Raw genomic sequence first — 21,486 nt, forward strand, 5'->3', positions numbered from 1 at the left:
GAGAGTCTCCTCCTTTAAATTCCTGGGAGTTTACCTTAGTGAGGACCTCACTTGGAAAATCAACATAACTCAGGTGGTCAGAAAGGCCCAACAGAGACTCCATTTCCTCAGGGTCTTGCGAAATAATAATGTTAAACAACAACTGATGACCTCCTACTGGTCCACAACAGAAAGTGTCCTTTCATATTGTATCACAGTGTGGTATGCTGGCCTGACAGCCACAGACAGAAAGTCTCTACGGAGGGTGGTGCATACAGCACATGGTATCATGGGCTGTCCCTTGAGTCCGCTAGATGACATTGGGATCGTTGCTTTAGGAGAGCGAGAAAAATTCTCAGGGATGACTCGCACCCTGGCCATTACCTCTTTAATCTTCTACCCTCAGGTAGGAGATATAGAAGTATAATCAGCCATACCAACAGACTAAAAAATAGCTTATATCCGTGGGCTGTCAGGCTGTTGAACAAAAAATAACATAGTGAAATTGACTTGCGAGGTGGTGTGTTGTTCGATAAGAGATTGAGTGTTTGTGGGGGGAGGCTCATTTAATTTCATTGTACACAGGCCTTTGACCATTTTGGTTGCTCTGGTCAGACCTCACCTGGAGTACTGTGTCCAGTTCTGGGCACCACAGTTCAAGAAGGACACTGACAAACGGGAATGTGTCCAGAGGAGGACAACCAAAATGGTCAAAGGCCTGGAAACGATGCCCTATGAGGAACAGCTAAGGCAGCTGGGCATGTTTAGCCTGTAGAAGAGGAGGTTAAGGGGTGATATGATAGCCATGTTCAAATATATAAAAGGATGTCACATAGAGGAGGGAGAAAGGTTGTTTTCTGCTGCTCCAGAGAAGCGGACACGGAGCAATGGATCCAAACTACAAGAAAGAAGATTCCACCTAAACATTAGGAAGAACTTCCTGACAGTAAGAGCTGTTTGACAGTGGAATTTGCTGCCAAGGAGTGTGGTGGAGTCTCCTTCTTTGGAGGTCTTTAAGCAGAGGCTTGACAATCATATGTCAGGAGTGCTCTGATGGTGTTTCCTGCTTGGCAGGGGGTTGGACTTGATGGCCCTTGTGGTCTCTTCCAACTCTATGATTCTATGATTCTATGAATTACGATAAAGGTATTATTGTTGTTGTTATTATTATTATTATTATTATTAGATAGGCCAGTACTAGATTAAGAAAAACAACACCTTATTCAAGGATAATGAGCTAAAGTTGAAGTGTTGCAAATGATTAGGAAGGCTCGGAGTGAAGATGCATTGTGTCCATGTGGCTATAACCCTGCATACAAGAGTGTTGCATCACAACATGGGTGGCGCTTGTTTCAAATATTACCATGACCTGACACCCTGATCAGTTGGGAAAACCTCCTCCCCGCATGCATAGGACTTGAGAGCTACATTTCCTTGAAGGCCCTTTCTCCCCAGAAAATGCTCTGCTCATTTCCTTTCCTTCCTCCCATTTTGCCTAATGCTGGTACTCAAGGCAAAACTTTGCAACACTGAGAATCTATTGCCCTTTAATGGTATCAAAATCTCCCATTCCTGCCTGACGATAGGGCCGGATCTAGCACTAACTAAATGAGCCCTAAGTGACCCTGTGTGTCCTGTCCCCACAACACTTCTGAACCTTCACTTGCTGCTTGCTTTCTTATCTCCAGTATACCTGAAGGAGCGTCTCCACCCCCATCATTCTGCCCGGATGCTGAGGTCCAGCGCTGAGGGCCTTCTGGCGGTTCCCTCATTGCAAGAAGCAAAGCTACAGGGAACCAGGCAGAGGGCCTTCTCGGTAGTGGCGCCCACCCTGTGGAACGCCCTTCCAGCAGATGTCAAAGCGATAAACAACTACAGTGGTGCCTCGCAAGACGAAATTAATTCGTTCCGCAAGTCTTTTCGTCTTGCGAGTTTTTCGTCTTGCGAAGCACGGTTTCCCATAGGAATGCATTAAAAATCAATTAATGCGTTCCTATGGAAACCGAACCGCCTTCAGACCAGGTCTGGGGACAGTCTGTCCCCCGACCTCTTCTGAAGGCTGGCGGGGGCGAAAGTCTTTGCTTCCCCCCCGCCTGCCTTCCCGGGACAGCGGAGACTTTTCCGCTGTCCCGGGGCGATCTTAAAATGCTGGCGGGCGGCAGCGAAGGCTTCGCTGCCGCCCGCCAGCATTTTAAAAGCCCCCGGGACAGCGGAGACTTTTCCTGGACCTCTTCCGAAGGCGGGCGGGGGACAAAAGTCTTTGCTCCCCCCCCCCGCCTGCCTTCAAAAGCCGTCCGGGATAGCGGGAAGCGCTTCCCTGCTATCCCGGACCGCTTTTAAAATGCTGGCGGTGGGGAGCAAAGCCTTTCGCCCCCGCCAGCCTTCCTGGACCTCTTCTGAAGTCCGGAGGGGGGGAAAAGGCTTTGCTCCCCACCGCCAGCATTTAAAAGAGGTCCCCGAGATTTCCCTATGGGCTTTCGTCTTGCGATGCAAGCCCATAGGGAAAATCGTCTAGCGAAGCGTCGCAAAAACCGAAAAACCCTTTCGTCTTGCGGGTTTTTCGTCTTGCGAGGCATTCGTCTTGCGGGGCACCACTGTACCTGACATTCAGAAGATATCTTAAGGCAGCCCTGTTCAGGGAAGTTTTTAACGTGTGATATTTTACTGTATTTTTGGTTTTTATGGAAGCCGCCCAGAGTGGCTGGGGAGGCCCAGCCAGATGGGCGGGGTATAAATAATAAAGCCAGATGGGCGGGGTATAAATAATAAATAATAATAATAATAATAATTATTATTATTATTATTATTATTATCTTCCCTGCTTCCCCTGTTTCCAAGTATTTTGATGATTTCCTAGATATTTAGGAGGGGTGGCCTGATTGCTAGCATGGGAAAGGGGCTTGTTAAAAGAAAAAAGGAGTGAAAATCCATGTATCACTGACCAAAGCTGCAATGGTACTGAACTGATGGAGGATTTCCAACACCAACATGCCAGTAATTTGCCTTCACCTGCTGACCTGTGTAAAAACAAACACTTCCTTGCATTTTTCACCAGACTCACCTTTTCCCTAAACCTCTTTGCAGTGTCATCTAGATGGATTTTTGTCAAATTATATCCAGCCGTATTTGCCAAGGGTAGTTTTGGTGTGCTTTCCTTTTTTTCAGGTGGCTCATTCTGGTTCTGCACTGTTAAGGAAAACTATAGTTTAGCAAAACTGCTACTAGCATTCTTTTAACATTATGCCACTTAGCATTTATATACTGATTTTGACTGTTCAAAGCATTTGACATACATTGTCCCAGGAGTAATGCTGGAGAGCATAACTATCTCATATTGCAAATGTGAGGCATGGAATCATTTCACTTCATGATGCAATGATGTACAAACCAGTGTTAGCTGCTGGTCCACATTTCTGTATGAGAGCCAGAGGCTGAGAGCGATCGGCCACTATTTTGAAAGGCCAAAAGTTCAGCACAAATGTTGTAGACAGTTGAGGGGTGACTTTGCAGGGAGAAGAATGAAACGCAATGAAATTCTTCAGAATAAATTTATCCAGGAAAATTTGTTCTAGGAGTTTCGCCAGTTGAGCAAAGATAGGCAAGGATCTCAGGGTCAATTAAGAACTGATACACCTACAAGTGAGCTAATATGGGGTGGATTCAGATTGGTCCTGAATTTCCTAATGTTAAGCTTAGGCCTATTCCAAACTCCAGGTCTGCCACAGATGATTCCCGCTGGTAGCAGAATGACAAATTAGTAATGTCTGTTTCATCATTCGTTCAGCATAAAGTGAGCTGGTTTCAATCCGCTGCTGTTCTATTTCCACCCAAAACATTGCTCTCCACCCCACTGTTTGCTATGGAAGTGATATATGTATTGGGGGGTCTTTGCTTTGCTGTGTTCTGTGCCCCATCCTGCACTATGTTTACAAATGAACTGTCTTCCCCACATGTCCCTTTTCAAAGTTCAGTTCCAGGGGGGTAAAACCAACAAAGAACTTTGGTGTCATCTTAAATGCAAAGTTATGAAGTACAATCTTCAAATCATATCATTGTAGAGTCGGAAGGTAACATGAGTCCAACCCCCTGCAGTGTGAGAATCTTTTGTCCAACATGAGACTTGAACCCACAACCCCGAGATTAAGAGCCTCATGCTCTCCCAACTGAGTTATCCCAGGTAGCTAATGGCCTGTCACAAATCCATCCATGGCTGCATATCTAACCATGTCTACTCAGAGTAAGTCACATTGCATGGTGTGAGGTGGTAGTGGAGGAGGGGGGTAGGATTACAGCCATTTTCACTACCTATATTTTTGCAATTCAGCATGAATTTGTCACCCCATCAAATTCCACTCAATCAGGCAACAGGAAAAGAGTCACAGCAGCTACTATGCAGAAATTATCTTAATGCTCTAGATCGAAGTATACCCTGTGGATGTCAGCTTAATCTATAACATAAAAGATTTTCCAAGGCAGATTTGATGCTGTGTGCGTACAAAACGTAACATCTGTACATGTATTTGCTGTGGAAGACAACACTTTCTGCTTGCTAATTGTTTTTAAAACTTCCAGTAAAGTTTATAATAAAAAGAAGAATGAAATTTTACTTTTAAAATGCATATTTAGAGTGGTTGGAATTGAGCAGTCTAATCCAGATGGTTCACCCCCATTTGACAAAACAGTCTGGGACTTCTGTGGAGGAACACAGATAATATCCACAGGTAACAAAAAAATTACTTTTCTCCATGAGAAAATAATGAGTGATGCATTCCATTGGCATATAGGCTGCCTCTGACAACAAACAATGCTTCAGAAATAGGAAAAGCAACAATTACTTTCTCACACCTTTGCAGTCCCCCAATCAACCAAAAACAAACACCTTCTGTTTTTCACAGTTATTCACTTTCCTGTCTGTTCACTTCCAATGTAAATGAAGCAGCTAACAGCCCATCAATTAGCCATCACCCCACAGGGTTCTAAATATCTATTGAGTCACATGATAACATCAACCCAACTGTGACATGTCAAAAAGTACATCATTAATTACATGTCATCTACTGGTTTGAAAACCCCACTGTGAACAAATGCACTTCAGGGACTTCCTTTTCTGAACACTGAACAAACACACGGACAGAGGGAATCTCTGTATCTGCATTTACTTTGAGCAGAATTCTATGACATCCCTGCTCTGGAGGCTCCACTTCAATCCGCCCCGAGGAAACACAAAAAGAACCAGAGATCTACTGTCAATGTCCAAGGAGGTCAGACCTCCTAGCAGTTATGCTTCAAGTCCCAAAGAGGTGCTGCTTCTAGTCCAGGGTTTAGGGGTGAAGCGTGCAGCCCCGGGGCAGACCTCCTCAAGTCCCAAAGGCAAAGTTCTGATCTCTAACTAGCACCCATGACGTGGATCAAAACAGAGGAACACTTTCTATTTTCATGCTATTTGCACAAAATTCCCTCCCTTAACGAACATGCCAGTTGTATTATGAAAATCAAACCTTAGAAAAAGAAATGAGTTTAGCCGTAGCAAAGACTATAAATGTTTTTCTTACTTTTCTATGAAAATCCAAAATACTGTGTGAGTGAAGAGAATAGAAGTAGCTAGAAGGCTCCCAGCAATTTATGCAAAGTAGTTTCACGTAATCTTCATACAAAATCTAGGCATACCCTGCAAGCAAACAGTACTATAAGGGGCAGGAGGGGAGGAGGGTCAGAGAGGCCAAAGCCAAGAGAAGGATAAAACTTCCATACTATGTTGTAAAATCCAGTTAAACTACATCATGAGTAGAAGCTCTCTTTATTCAACCTTCTCTACACTGACCTTGATTTGTATTAGTAAAGACTACGGTTTAATTGCATAACCTTGCATGATGCCAAAAAAGATCAATGTTGCATTTCTCTCATAATATATTTGTGTATATTACAGCACTAGCATGGGAAAATGCTATTGCTGTCATCCATGTTCAAAACGTCAGTGGAACTAATAAAATATTTAATACTGTTCTGAAGTTTAATTAGCAGTTTGGAGGAGATCTCGGCTTCTAAAAACGGAAATGTTTTTCTTCCACAATTTTAGAGAATTGCGTGGAAGTTCCCCAAAGATACTTTTTAAAGGAAAAGAAAAATAAGAGAACCCACCCCCATCCCTGTTACATTTCAGTATCACGATTCTCCATTAGTTTGGGGGCTGGCAAGACTGGAATACAGCATTAAATGCTACAGCCTCTAGAGAGTCTCTCACAAGGTATTCTGAGTGCTCAGCCACTTCAGTGGGAGTGAAATGAAAGTGCTCATTTCCTTGAGGATCTGGCCCATTTCTGCAAGCTACCTTAAAGCATCAATCTCATTCCCCTTAGCACCCGCTATTTCCTTCCAACTTGTTTCCCTGTGTATCTGTTCCCCTTTCTCCCCAGTAGAATATGTTTTGTAACAATCATTTTACAACTGTAGTTTTGAATCTGAGGCTGCACGGTGCTTAATTCCTAAAAATGAGACATGGCAGAGTTCAAAGAAGCTAGGAGCACGGGCTGGCAGCTCTCTGGCTGAAATATCACCTCAAAAAATGATGAGAAGAGGAAACCACACAGGTGCGCACAATTTTGTCAGCTTATGGCCAACACGTTTTGAGTCAAACATCCCTTCCAGAAGGGCAATCAGTATGGGTTCTTTGTTATCAAGAGGAAATAGTGCCACAGTCACTAAGGTGGCTTTTAAACTACAGCGTATTATCAGCCCCCGTCCCTCTCACGTGCTGTAATAGGAGCCAGCTTGTAGGGGCCATGGGGACTTTGGCCCCCACAATGAAATATTTGAGGGGGTGGGCCCCCACAAAGTTGATGGGCATTTCCATTCAAATGGTGTGTGTGCACACTGTGTCATGTGATAAATTATGTGGGGCTGGGCTTGCTTGGGCCCCACAATATTATATTCAGGTTGGCACTCCAGTATGCTGTATAATAATAAATACTTATAATAAAACTGGCCAGCACTGCAGGGTAGTTGTAAAATTGTTGATTGTATGTGAAATGGCCTATATAGTTTTATTGCTGTTGCTACTACTATTACTGCTACTAATGAAAGCCCCCGATCCTCAATGAACCCAGTCAGGATGCAAGGTTGGTTCATGGTCACTCAGCAGTGCATATGGCCAGAAACATTCTATCCTCTTATAACTTCACACGCCCAAGTACTAAACCCTGGTTCTCAAAACAGCTTTCCTCTTGCAAGCACAAACTAAGCCCTGAGGCTACTGAAGCACATGCTCATGAAAATACATAAATTTGTTGTGCCCCTGCTTACAGTGGAAGAAGCTGCTTTTTGGTTGCAGGTATTTTGACTAATTCTGTGCTCATAAGGACCAATGACCGCAATATTCTGCATAATAAAATGAAACACATTAATGATTCGTTTTTCAGAAATGATTTTCACAAAGTGCATGTAAAGCAGGGGGCCAGAGTTCCCACTGAGGTGGGAAACCTGGGAAGGGACTGTAGCATTTCAGACTGTTTTAGAAGGTTTGCATGACTAAATCCTGCTTTATAGAAAAAAGTCCATTCCACATGGAGAACCAGGTGTCAGAGATACACTGAGCCGAGCATTCTTCCTAACTGTTGGTTTTCTATGTGTAATACATTTTTTTCTGTAGGTAGAAGAAATATGAGATCCCAGCCTGTAGTCTGAATTGATGACAGCTAGATACAGGTTTGCAACCTTAGTGATAAGGGGACGTCAGTTTGGGGATGGAAACTGGTAGATCCCACTGGGATGGCCATACTGCTTGGAAAACTCAGAAGGGAATTCAGGGTCACAGACCATGGAATGCACACCAATGTGTACATGTGCTGAAAACATTAATTCCACTGGTTTGAAGGACTGCTCTTTTTGTCAGAGTTTTATCCAAATGTATAGAGCATGTTGTACAGCTTCCTTATTCCAAATACCATAGCTGCTTATATTTCAGATATTAGTCTCATCTTCCTGAAAGCATGAATGGGGGAGAAGGTTGTGCCCCTATTCATCTAAAAATGCCTACCTGAATCCTCGCTATCTGTAGCTTTTTTCTTTTTTTTGTCCAAGTTTATGCCAAGAAACTGCAAAAACTCTTTGTAACTCAGTGTATTTGTTCGAGACACACAGTAGCGATTCCACAACCTAAAGACAAAGACAAGACAAAAAATTCTAAATATGAACCATCCAGAGTAATATACGGGAAAACAAGCATTTACACTTATTTAAATATATGTCTAAAAATAAGAATTGAATAAAATTTTATCTTTAAATTGTACATTCAGTTTTCTCTCAAAAACTATTTGTTTAGCTGCAATGGCCCTCCGCTGTGCCGTCACTCAACCATTTCCCTTGGTGGTTCATTTTGTAGCAGTACCTGGACTGCACTTTGACAAATGGGGCCCTACAAAAACAGCTGCCCAGGGGGGTGGGGCAGCTTCTGGTCAAGGTCCTGACCATTCCATTCTCTCCCTCTACCCCATCACAGTTTCCTTTTTCTCTCGCTCCCCAACAGTCAGCCAGCATTTCATGCTCAGTCCCATGGGACTGCTTTGGAGGTTTCCTCCACTGGGAGATTTTTCCGCATTTGTGGCTTTGTGGCAGTGGGGTGTGCACACACGTGTAACCTATCTCCATTGGTTTCAATGGGCAATTCTCAATAGGCGAGGTGACAGTGAGGTCGGAGCAGTGCAAATGCATTGGCGGAGCTAATCCAGTGCACAGCACCAATCTCTCCCACCCAGTCAGTAACAGGACCGTTCACATGTCAGGTGAGCACTGCCATTCCACCACTTCTAAGTGTAGTGATGTGAACTTCAGCAAGGGGATACAGGGCATATTTTGTTCCTCTTCATTTTACAGACATATAAAATACAGTGTGTTGTACAGTGAGAATTTTTTAACCCTCGGGGACTACAGCCCTCCCAGTCCTGGACATTTACTATACATTGTCAGGGCCTTGTGTAGGTCCATTGCCTCACCCCCAACTTTCCATTGTTTTTAACTAACGTACAAACAGTCAGTGTTTCAATTGCTCTTAGTCATATACTTAATCCTTAGACTCATGCAGCAAAGGAGCTGGGGGAAGCTGCACAGTCCCTCCACAATAATCATATGAAGATGAGAAGGGGAATTACGCCCTCCCTGACTTCTGGTTTCTTTAGACCTGCCCCCACCTCTCATTTTCCTTCAATGGTGGTTGTTGTAAATTAAAAGGAAAAACAGAACTTTGTAAAGAACAATTATATGTAATTCTGGGTACCCAGGGAGTTTATTTCTCAACTGGAAAGAACTAAACCTGAGTTTGCTGCTAGAAAGAATGATCATCCTACCCATCTTCTCCCTACTGTAAAGCCTCTGAGCCGGATCCATCGAAAAAGGCCTGGATTCAAAAGTAATATAGAATAAAGGGGTTGCCCTGAGCCCCTTTAATCAAAAGGGTGACTTCAGGAGAGAAAGTTGAGAAGGTTGTGCTGAAAAGCTTCCTCCTCTGCCCCTTGCAGGTTCCATGCGCATAATTCCAAATGAACTCCCATCCGCCAAAGATGAATCGTTTGTTGTTTCATACATAAATGTTACACATCTCCAGAGAATAAATTTCATCATTTTTATTCAGCTTTAAATGCTCTAAATAAAAAATTGTGATCTTTTTTATGATGGTACTCACTACTGTTGATGTAGTGACATTCAAACAGATTTATCACATCCCAGCATGCAATGCCAAGCACAAGATTTATTGTCAAATAAAGCCACGTTTTGTTGTTTTCCACTGGCCTGCTTTAGAAAAGTGTTGCTTCTGTTCTGTAATTTCACGTACCAAATTAGAAAACTGGGCTATTTTGTTCTGATCAAATTCTGGAGAGCATCCCAAGCATACACAAAAAGAGGGACATCAAACAAGCAAACCCAGCTAGTAAAGATGGACTCAAATTGGTTTTGAGGTTGGTGGTAATGAGAGATATAAAATATTTAGAGCAAAGGAAAACAAATAAATTGTCCATCTAATTTCTTTCATTTTTCCTGTAGGCTTGTATCCAACTCAGTGTTTCTGCAACTGCAGCTTATTAAATCTCAGTGGACCTCCCAAATGAAAGTCATTCCGAACTCCAGGAGAATAGATCCGGCTCGAATAACTACTTACTTGAAAGCACAACCAGCATATAAATTAAACTTTCATTCTACAAACGTAGAGACATTTTTGGACTCCTCCTAGAAATCTACCCTCACTCATTCCATACCTGAGCCTGGATTTACACCTGTGGAAGAATGAAGTGGGAATGAGGCAGTAGAATGGGCTGTGCCAATTCAGACAGACAGAATATGCCACTTCCAAATGCTCTGCCCTTGTGTAAACAAAACATCCTTCATGGCAAACAGGACACTAGTACAGTGGTAGCTTGGTTTACAAACTTAATCCGTTCTGGAAGTCTGTTCTTAAACCAAAGCGTTCTTAAACCAAGGCGTGCTTTCCCATAGGAGCAGGGGACTCAATTTACAAATGGAACACACTCAACAGGAAGCGAAACATGTTCTTATTCCAAGGCAAAGTTCACAAACCAAAGCATCTACTTTTGCAGCGTTCTTAATCCAAGTTGTTCATAAACTAAGCTGTTCTTAAACCAAGGTGGGAGTTCTACACTCCACTCTAATATAATAATAATAATAATAATAATAATAATAATAATAATAATATCTTATTTATTCTACAACCACAGGACCACTTTATTAGCCTTGTTCACTATGGCCCATAATACTGCCTAAAGGTTTTATACTATACACATATCCCTCAGGACCCAAACCTGATCCTGTCTCTTCTTCAATGTAAAACTCCCCTCCTTCACAATCATGTGCAGGCCACACCTCCAGTAACACCATCAGACCATTTGAAACTCCCCACTTTCCCCCGGCTGTCTCTCTGAGTGATTGTGACAACAACAGCAAGCCAACACCACATGCAAACAATCTAACCATCCAAACCCTCCAGCATCTTCTTAGGCAAGACTGTGTGCATAGCTGAAGTTCCTCAGGAATGCAGGGCCAGGAAAGCATCAAATGCAGTACTGGGAGAAGAACAGAGCTTTCATTAAAAACAAAACGGAAAAGGAGCAGCAAGAGACTAGCCCTAAGTAGGTGGCCAATGCCTGAAGGGTGCCTGAAGAAGATTCCTGGTGCTTGGGTCTTCACCTGACATCATCATAATAACAACAACAGCAACAACAGCAAACAGCAGCAGCAACAACAACAGCAAAAACAACCCTGCAGAATAAATTAAGCCAAACAGAACCGTGCAGCTCTACCCATTTTGCAAAATGTACTGTTTGCAGAATTCAGTTTTGCTTATTCTTGTACTCTGAAAATGGCAGCCACTGATTTCCCTCTCTCCTTCTGCAACGTTATATATTTAAAGTACTACAAACACACATTTAAAGTACACGAGTTCTCCCAAAGAGTCCTAGGAATTATACTTTCATCCTCACAGAACTGCACCTGTCAGAATTCTTAGCAAACTAGTTCCAATATTCTTTGGGGAGGGGAGAGGGGATCAGGGCCAACACAGTTGTGTTAGGCCAACTAGGCAGTCACTTAGGGCCCAGTACTGACCTTGGAGGGCCACAGTTTTACACAGATTATTTGTGTTATATTTTCTACGTTTCTGATAATGTTTTACTTTTGCTTTATGTTTTGAAGAATGTTATCATTTTTGAAGTAATCCATACATTAGAATTGTTTTTATGTATATATGTAATAGATAGACCATCAAGTTGACTGATGTTGTATTACACACATGTACAAAGTGAAAATACACTTAATTTTTAATCTTTCGGTCACATCTTAATCTTATCTAGAAAATGTATTCATTTTTCTAGTGAGACATGGCTGGAGCTCAGTACTGCAAATGATAGGCAGAAAAAACGAAGGAGCAAGCAAAGCAAGAGAGGTTCTTCTTGAAATACCTTTGTGCACAGAAAGCAATTGAAGAACAAAAATATGACTATATACTTGTTGAAACCAGCACTGAGGGAGTTGAATGTGTGCTCCTACTGAGAACGATATAAACTCTAAGATAGAAGTTTGACAAATTGGAGATATTTCTGGAAAACACACCGAGGAAAAAGAGGATGTCAAGAAAAGTGAAAGTACTGCAACATCTGCAAAAGAAGATGGTATTGTGCCTGACCTGAATTACAGAGACCCTGCTAACTGGCCTAACTATTGCAGAGATAATTTGTGACATTTTATAATGCAACATGGACCACAGCAGGTTGTATGACATGAGTTTCCCAAAGACCGGAATATTTTCTCTTATACTAGCAAATGGTAAAGAAGCGTGCCATCAGTGGTTGATACAGTCAACCTCAAAAGATGTGGCTTCTTGTTTTTGCTGTAGGTCTTTGGCAAAAAATAAAAAATAAAATGGTGCATCAACACTACAAGAAGCAGGTTCAAAAGACTGGAAGAACATTGGAGAAATTCTGTCTTCACATGAGAGGAATACCGATCATTTAGAAACTTAAATCAGGTCTATCAAAGTAGGTTTCCAACAAGCTGACTTACGTAGACATGGCCATACAATCTGTTGAAGAGGGATTCCAAAAGCTACCACAATATAATTCCTTCTTTGTCTTCCTCTATGGCATACACAGTGACAACAAAAAATCTACTGAAGATTTACTTAAGACATATGAATATTTGGAAAAATAATTGCTGAACAATAGAAACAAATATATTGATGCTGAAGATCTGTGATGTGAACTTATAGCAATAGCTCAAAGACTTCCAAAGTCTATGCAGCTATAAGGAAGGCTTCTTTTCATACTACAACAAAAACTCTTGCATAATGTGCTGAATGTTTCTGATGCTCTAAGGATCCTTCTCACACTTCTTCCCAAGCCAGTGGCAAGCGGTGAACACAGTTTCTCAAAGCGCAAACTTGTAAAAGCTTACATGCACTCAACAACGTTGCAAAAGAGACTAGTTGGCTTGGGAAGTATCATCAGCTGAACATGCCCAAACATCAGGGCTTGACCTGAAGAAATTGTTGGGAACATTTTGTAAAGGAAAAGGCAATTTAAAATAAATTTAGCAGTTTCAAGTTTTGTGTTTCTCTTTTTTCCCTACAAGACACATGTTTTGCTTGGGGCGCAAGTAGGTAGCCTTGCCTAGGGCTCAAAACAGCCTGGCTCCACCCAGGGAAGAAGAAGTTACAAAAACAAGGGCCTGAGTGTTGCACTCCCAGTCTGCCATGGTGACTCAAGGAGAGTTTACTAACAATCAATGGGGGTGTGGGATGGGTTTTAATGGGTAGGAGAAAATAGATCAGTTGCAATTTCTCCCTCCAGGAGCTCATGCGTGGGGATTGAAGAGAGTTTCAAAATCCCATCCTTGGCAGCAGAATCAAAAGCATAGGAATTAGGTTGTAAAACCTTGTTTTGAGCAAGTCCAACTAATGAAGGAAGCTGGCTTCCCCCTTCTTACCCCGCTTATAACTTTGAATCTTGCATTAATTCACAGCAATGGCAGAAGTAAAAAATATGCAGGCAAAATACTTATATTTACAGCATAAATATAGCTTCTGGCATGGACCTAAAGCTGGAGCAAGTGGAGGCATGTCTACATCCAACAGTGGTCAAAGGAAGAGAGAGAGGAACAGGAAGTACTATATGCTCCTTCCTCTCCAGGGGAAATGACATCACACAGAGCCCTCTCTACCAACTGTGTCCAGTTCTGTGTCCAGTTCTGGGCACCACAGTTCAAGAAGGACACTGACAAACTGGAACGTGTCCAGAGGAGGGCAACCAAAATGGTCAAAGGCCTGGAAACGATGCCTTATGAGGAACGGCTAAGGGAGGAACAGGCATGTTTAGCCTGGAGAAGAGGAGGTTAAGCGGTGATATGATAGCCATGTTCAAATATATAAAAGGATGTCACATAGAGGAGGGAGAAAGGTTGTTTTCTGCTGCTCCAGATAAGCGGACACGGAGCAATGGATCCAAACTACAAGAAAGAAGATTCCACCTCAACATTAGGAAGAACTTCCTGACAGTAAGAGCTGTTTGACAGTGGAATTTGCTGCCAAGGAGTGTGGTGGAGTCTCCTTCTTTGGAGGTCTTTAAGCAGAGGCTTGACAACCATATGTCAGGAGTGCTCTGATGGTGTTTCCTGCTTGGCAGGGGGTTGGACTCGATGGCCCTTGTGGTCTCTTCCAACTCTATGATTCTATGATTCTAACTGTATTTCTATGGTCTGAATATATGTTTATCAGCAATACTGTCTGTGGTGTTGGCCCTTTCTCAAGCTAACTAGCCAGCATATGTGATTATTAGGTTTGGTTGCTAATCTCCCAAGGAGGGCAGTGAAGCCTCTCTCGTTCCATTCTGGTTTCCACTCTTGCTACCATGCACAAGCTTCATAACAAGTCAGTGTAACCCTCTCCCTCCCTCGGTGAAGCCCAATGGGCTGAGCTGCTCTGCCATGGTCACGGCTGCTTGCTCTTGAGACATCTCTTAGACTCGTTCACTGCCAGGCACTCATGGCATTAAGCCACAGGGGTCACAGCATTTCGTGATCTTTGTAGAGCGTTCCACCTGAAATGCTGTCACTGACTGGCTGAAGGGATTCTGGGCAATATTCACACAACCCCTGCCTTGGAGAGTCTATTACACAGAGGAGAACAAAGTGGGGTTTTGTTTAATATGTGCAGTATGCAGACCCCAGAAGGAGAGAGCCCAAAGATCACGGGTAGGCAAGCTAAGGCCCAGAGGCCGGATCCAGCCCGATCGCCTTCTCAATACTGTCTGCGGACGGTCCAGGAATCAGCGTGTTTTTGCATGAGTAGAATGTGTCCTTTTATTTAAAATGCATCTCTGGGTTATTTGTGGGGCATAGGAATTCGTTCTTCTCCCACCCCCCAAAAAATATATAGTTTGGCCCTCCACAAGGTCTGAGGGACAGTGGACCGGCCCCCTGCTGAAAAAGCTTGCTGACCCCTGCCCAAGATGCCCGTGAAGCAGCCAGCAGGAGGCAGAAGTGGATTAAAAGGGACTTTAAGCAGCACAATGCAAGGGACTTCACCAAATGACTTGTGCCTTGCATTGAGGGTCTGGCGAATGGGAGAGGGGGGGGGGACACTGCCCCATTAAGGCCTCATGATGAGCTTCCATGGTCTAGTCCCTAATTATCACTAATAGCGTAGAAAGGAAAATGTGATCAACCCGCTGCAAGAAGTTTAGTTCTGTACTGCAGCCTTAACATAGTTTCCCCGCAATGGCTTCCCAGGAATCCTTAACGTGTTCTTTACTTACTTATCATACTCACAATCCGTCATCTTGAAGCAGTTGACCTCGATAATTCTTCTCAGCTCGTGACGCTGTATCTGCCCATTTTGATTGTAGTCAAAAAGTCTACACGTCTTGATAAAGCGTTTCAGCTTTTTGGAAATCTATTCAACGTTTTCAAAGGATTCGTGTTAAAATAAGAAGCAAATGGTTAGCAATAGAAGCCGTGGTTCAGGTGATGGAGAAGTGTGCTATCATTTTTTTTCTCTTTCAGAAAATGCACCTCCACACACACACACACACACACACACCTCAAACTGCATACCACAGTCTTTCAGATTTCACTCTCAAATATGAGAAAAGACACTTTGCCTTTATCAAATGTTATGAAGGTAATGTTCTCTCTAAATGATATTTGGGAAAGTCAAAAATCACTTTCAAAAGTATAGATTCATTTCAAACCATATTCATTGCTGTTGAGCAGTACATAAACGATACTTTTGTTCGGCTATTGAAACCTAGATATATGCTGAAAATGAAACGTGTTAAGATGGTCAGGGGAGGGGGGCTCAGCATATTTTAAAGCTGTGGTTAGTTGTACTAAATATTGGCAATTTATGAGTATTCAGCATTGGGCAGAATGAACATACTTTCTACGAAAGAGGGAAAGGGGGTGTCATGGTTTTTTTTTATAATAATAAAAACAGCAACAAAACAAAACTGTACTAAAGATGAAATCTTTGAAATTTGCATTCCTTTTTTCTTTTTCTACCTGAACAAAGCTGGGTCTGGGAATTTTAGCAATATACTGAGAAGAGCCTATCCAAAACATAAGATGTGGTTATACTTATCTTTACATACAATTTCTATTTCAATCTCACTCTGTTTGCAAGTAAAATCCTTGCTTAAATATGCCATGCCACCCAACATTTCACAGGTACATTCAGGGGCTGGTTGTTTGAAAGAACAATCTGCAACCTGAAGTCACACCCATGTTTTAAAGACATGAGCAAATTGAGCTCGTATTTTGCACAATTTGTATACGGTGTCTGTTTGATAATGTGTGGTTTGCTATGCCTAATAAAGGATACTGGACATGAGCAAATGAACGTGCCTGTTACTTAAAGAAAAACCTTTCTGGAAGAAGAGTTAAAAACCCATGTGTCAGAGCTGCCTCTAGGTCCCAGCTCACAGAGGACCAACGCCAGCCGGTGGTAAAGTACAAAAGTCTTTATTGAAGTTCAGTTTCCATTTCCAAGCCGCAGCGTGCAGCTCTACGTCTAGAACCTAGACCGGCGAAGCTCCATCTGAGTCTCCGCCCCCTGTACACCAGTTTAAGACTCTAGCCTTACTCCACCTCTTCCGTTGTTCTTTCTTCCTCTGGGTCCTTCTGCCCCCCGGGGTCTCCTCCTTTCTGGACTCTTCTGACGCTGACCCCCCTGACTCTTGCCCCTCCTTCCGGCGGGCTTTCGGACCTGGCTCCCTATCCGGGCTACCTGCTGTGCCGCTCGCCTGTACATTTGAACTTGGCGCGCGCGCCCAGCCTCCAACCTTCCTCTCGACCGTTTCCGCGCTCTCCGATGGAGGCGTGGTCAATCCTGACTCATCTCCTCTCGCTGGTGGTGAGCAGCCTGATCCCGATACAGTGGTGCCCCGCAAGACGAACGCCTCGCAAGACGAAAAACCCGCTAGACGAAAGGGTTTTCCGTTTTGGAGGCGCTTCGCAAAACGAATTTCCCTATGGGCTTCCTTCGCAAGACGAAAGCCCATAGGGAAATCTGCAGGGACAGCGGGGAAGTGCAGCGCATCTTCCCCACTGTCCTCGGACCTCCTCCGAAGCCTGGCGATGGGGCGGAGAGCCCTCCTCCCGCCGCCAGGCTTCAGAGAAGCCCTCCGAAGCCTGGCGGGGGGAGGAGGGCTCTCCGCCCCATCGCCAGCCTCCTCCGAAGGCTTGCGGTGGGAGGAGGGCTTTCCTCCCCACCGCCAACATTCAGAATGCTGTTCTGAATGTTGGAGGTGGGGAGGAAAAACCCTCCTCCCACCTCAAGTCCCGGGAACAGAGGAGAAGCGCTGCGCGCCTTCCCCTCTGTCCCGGACCTGTCCTGAAGGCTTGCGGTGGGAGGAGGGCTTTCCTCCCCACCGCCAACATTCAGAATGCTGTTCTGAATGTTGGCGGTGGGGAGGAAAAACCCTCCTCCCACTGCAAGTCCCGGGAACAGAGGAGAAGCGCTGCGCGCCTTCCCCTCTGTTCCCGGACCTGTCCTGAAGGCTTGCGGTGGGAGGAGGGCTTTCCTCCCCACCGCCAACATTCAGAATGCTGTTCTGAATGTTGGCGGTGGGGAGGAAAAACCCTCCTCCCACCGCAAGCCCCGGGAACAGAGGAGAAGCGCTGCGCGCCTTCCCCTCTGTTCCCGTACCTGTGCTGAAGGCTTGCGGTGGGGAGAAAAGCCCTTCTCCGCACCGCCAGCCTGGCAAGCGGTCTCCATAGGAACGCATTAATTGATTTTTAATGCATTCCTATGGGAAACCGTGCTTCGCAAGATGAAAAACTCGCAAGACGAAAAAACTTGCGGAACGAATTAATTTCGTCTTGCGAGGCACCACTGTACTTGGGACTCCTCCCCTCCACTGCGCTCTGATGGGGAAGCTGGTCCTGATTTCCAACTGCTGCTCTCTGAGTCCCCTCTGGCCCCTTCTTCCTGGGGTGTCCCCCTAGGCACCCCCCTTGCCCTGGCCATAGGCGCCCCCTTCTGTGAATCTTCCGATTCGCTGGAGAGACTCAGGGAATCCCTCGGACCACTGTCATCACCTACGCCCCCCTCGGATTCCTCCCCCTCGCTCTCCATTTCCTCCCTCTCCTGTGCCTCTGCTCCTGAGCCCCTGACACCATGTCTTCACACATCAGGGAAGGCGGGGGGAAAGAATTCTTGTGCATGCAGATGCCTACAACTTCTGTGGCTTAAAGTCACCCATGATTATTCCACAGAAGCCCCTATGGATCCCTGGCTAGTTCACAGATTCCATACATCAACTATTATTCCATTAACATTCGACACCTTGATTATAATATTTTAGATGCCTACTAAAAACTTTATAACAACAAACCTATCCAGACACATAATTCAGTTATGTACACTTGCTTTTAAATTATGCTGATTTTATCTATATATTAGGATTAGGGATAGGAAGTGCTTTTTTGAAGTTCATAAAAGAATGAATGAATGTTTGCAATTAAATAGAACTAGACTCAGGGCATCCAGGGGCCATTCATTGGCAAAGCAGAGTCTGGTGCTTTGAGGCACAAATACAGAAATCCATTTGTGCCAGGCCTGCCCAATGCTTTTCTATGGGGTAGAGAATGCTCTGTGAGTCCAGTGAAGCTCTTCCTCACTGAAACAGCAAATAACAGATCACTTCTTGCTACATGCCGGGACTTTGTCAAGTCGATGTTAACCAATAATGCTGTCAATCCAATGCAAAAATCATCCAGTGGGTTTCCTCAAGTCATGTAAAGAGAAGACACATGGAACCCTCTCTCCCTACACCAAGACAGCCCCATTTTTCCTGTAGGAAAAAATCTAGGAACACCCTGCGCTTCTAGTGTGATTCCCCGCTATGCACAAGCAGCATTCACACAAGAGGACTGCTCTTACAAGGCAAGTGATCGGCAGCAAGCATACTTTAATCTGAAGGGCTTTCAACCCCATGCAAAGGACCGAGGTTGATGTTTTTCTATTGCTAAGTATGTGAAAAAGAAAAAGAAATGATGTTTCTGAGCAATAAATACATCTATGCCTCATTATCCCTTATATTCTACGTCTAGGACACTTTGTACAAAATCTTTAATTAAAAGTTTTTTCCCTTGGAATTGTCCCCATCAACAGTGAAATAAAGATTCCCCCCCCAAATGTGTGCATACACACACACACACACACACACACACAAACACACCATGGAAGGGCACAGCTGTGCACACATGAAGTGCTATTCAGCACCAAATGAATTGGAACAAAATAAGTACTGAGACTGTTATGCTCTTAGTTTTGGCTCCATATTCTCAGTAGCACAGTCTAACTTGTCACTTTATATTGATTCCATCTGTTTACACTCTGCAGAGGATTGGCTTCCGACAGCGAACGTTTCCTATTTACCAGCTGGTAAAGATAGGCCAAACCAGATAGGAAAGAATTAAATTATTTTCAAATCCTCATAAACATAAAAAGGAAAAAAATAATCAACGGGGGAATGGGATGGGGGTGGAGACTGAGTGATGATGATGTGAAAGCCAAGCCCTGTCTACTTTATGTTGTTCTGGAAATTCAAAAGGGCCTTGTGTTGATTGTAAGATATTTACTTCTTCACATGCTGCTGTTTATTACATCTGTGAATGCCCTGCTATAAAGGTAAAGAACCCCTGACAGTTAAGTCCAGTCGCAGATGACTCTGAGGTTGTGGTGCTCATCTTGCTCTACAGGCCGAGGGAGCTGGCGTTTGTCCGCAGACAGTTTTTCCGGGTCATGTGGCCAGCATTCTGGTGTAATGGAACACCGAAACCAGAGCAGCGCATGGAAACACCGTTTACCTTCCCCAGCGGAGCAGTACCTATTTATCTACTTGCACTTTTAGGCGTGCTTTCAAACTGCTAGGTTGGCAGGAGCTGGGACTGAGCAACGGGAGCGCACCCCATCGCAGGGATTCGAACCGCCAACCTTCCGATCAGCAAGCCCAAGAGGATCAGTGGTTTAGACCACAGTGCCACCCGTGTCCCGAGTGCCCTGCTAGTGTAATGCTAATGAGATCCCTGGTGCTAATCATGTTAAAGGCTAAAAATAAGACAGGCGAATAGAACCCACTAACTGCATCTGACTACACTGGTGAGGGCTCATTCTTGAGTCTACCTAGTGGCAGTGAAGGCACGGCAAAGAAGGCATACTTTGCTGCCTCCATTACATCTTCCCTGGGTCATCCAGCAGAGGTTTTTCTGGATAGTGCAGAGCCTTTTACTGTCTGGCTCGAAGGAGGTGACAGAAATGATGGTAGCTCACTGTGACTTGTTTGCAAAGCATTTTGAGCATGAAATTGCTTGCCTCCACCGGAATCCTGACTCTGCTGTTACAGCAGATGAATCTCAGGCACTGTCTAGTCCGGTTGTGTTGGGTGAGTTTCAGTTAATAAGGCCGGAGGATGTGGAGCAGCGCTTGGACTGGACAGAGTGACTACTTGTGCTCTGGACCCTTGCCCCTCTTGGCTGATAAGAAGTAGCAGGCAGGGGACAGCTGGCTGGGCCAGGGAGGGGATTAATGTCTCCTTACAAGAGGGGGTGGTTCCTGCCTGCTTGAAGGAGACAGTGGTAAAACCTCTCAAGGACCACCTCTCTGTTAGGATATTTCTGTTCCACCTTAAAAGGGAGCAGGATGTTTGTGTCACAGTCTGCGTATTTCCTGTTCACAGGATGTTTCTGTTTTGATAGAGCTGTTGTCTCTCTCTCTGTGCCTGAACACACAAACAGGCAGTCATGATTTTTCCTTTGTTCTGACCAAAGCTGAATAAACTTCTAAATAATGCTCTCCTGCGTGCATCTTTCGCTGTGTGAATTCTGCTGATAGAGCGTGCATCAGCTCTGGAATGTGGCAAGCTATTTTCTGGAGCTCGTGTCGCTAATTGCTGATACTGTATCTACGGGAGATCGATGGATCGTCCAGAGGCGACGTGGGGGCCATGATGGGCTTTATCTCCCTGGCAGTATCCCAACACTCTCCACATATGACCATGCAATCATCATCTGAGGCCCTTCTTCATGCCCATCCTTTGTGAGAAGTCCAGAGGATGGCAACATGAGAACGAGCCTTTTCTGCAGTTTGCTCCCCATTTGGGGAGTGCTCTCCCCAGGGAAGCTTCCCTGGCGCCATCATCACATATCTTTAGGCGCCAGGCAAAAACATTCTTCTTCTCCCAGGCCTTTGGCTAATTAAACAATATATTGTGTTTTTATGCTGTGAACCTTAGAAGGGCAGCATAGAAGTATAATAAATAAATATTACTAAATGTTTTGGGTTTTACGTGTGTCTGACATGGCAAAAAGAGAGGAAGGGATATCAAACGCCTTGTTGGTAGACAAGACCTTGTTGGGTGAGGGATGGGTAGAAGTTCTGTCAGCCTGCAAACCATGAAGGAAATTCCTAAAAAAATAAGGGACACAATCTAGATGAAGTTAAATCGTAGTTGA

At 44.3% G+C, this 21,486-nt stretch overlaps 1 protein-coding gene across 3 annotated transcripts in view; it reads right to left on the reverse strand.

Annotated features, from left to right (window-relative positions):
• Positions 1-21,486, reverse strand: part of EFCAB6 (EF-hand calcium binding domain 6) — a 108,414-nt gene that overhangs the window by 72,410 nt on the left and 14,518 nt on the right. For all 3 annotated transcript variants that reach the window (XM_081911692.1, XM_081911691.1, XM_081911693.1), the window contains exons 6-8: positions 15,288-15,424; positions 8,012-8,130; positions 3,041-3,165 (exon numbers count right to left, since the gene is read on the reverse strand). In XM_081911692.1, coding sequence (XP_081767818.1) covers positions 3,041-3,165; positions 8,012-8,130; positions 15,288-15,424 — 381 coding nt within the window. The remainder of the gene's footprint in view (positions 1-3,040; positions 3,166-8,011; positions 8,131-15,287; positions 15,425-21,486) is intronic.

Source organism: Podarcis melisellensis (genome assembly GCF_964234715.1).
Source record: "Podarcis melisellensis genome assembly, chromosome: 5".
NCBI lineage: Eukaryota > Metazoa > Chordata > Lepidosauria > Squamata > Lacertidae > Podarcis > Podarcis melisellensis.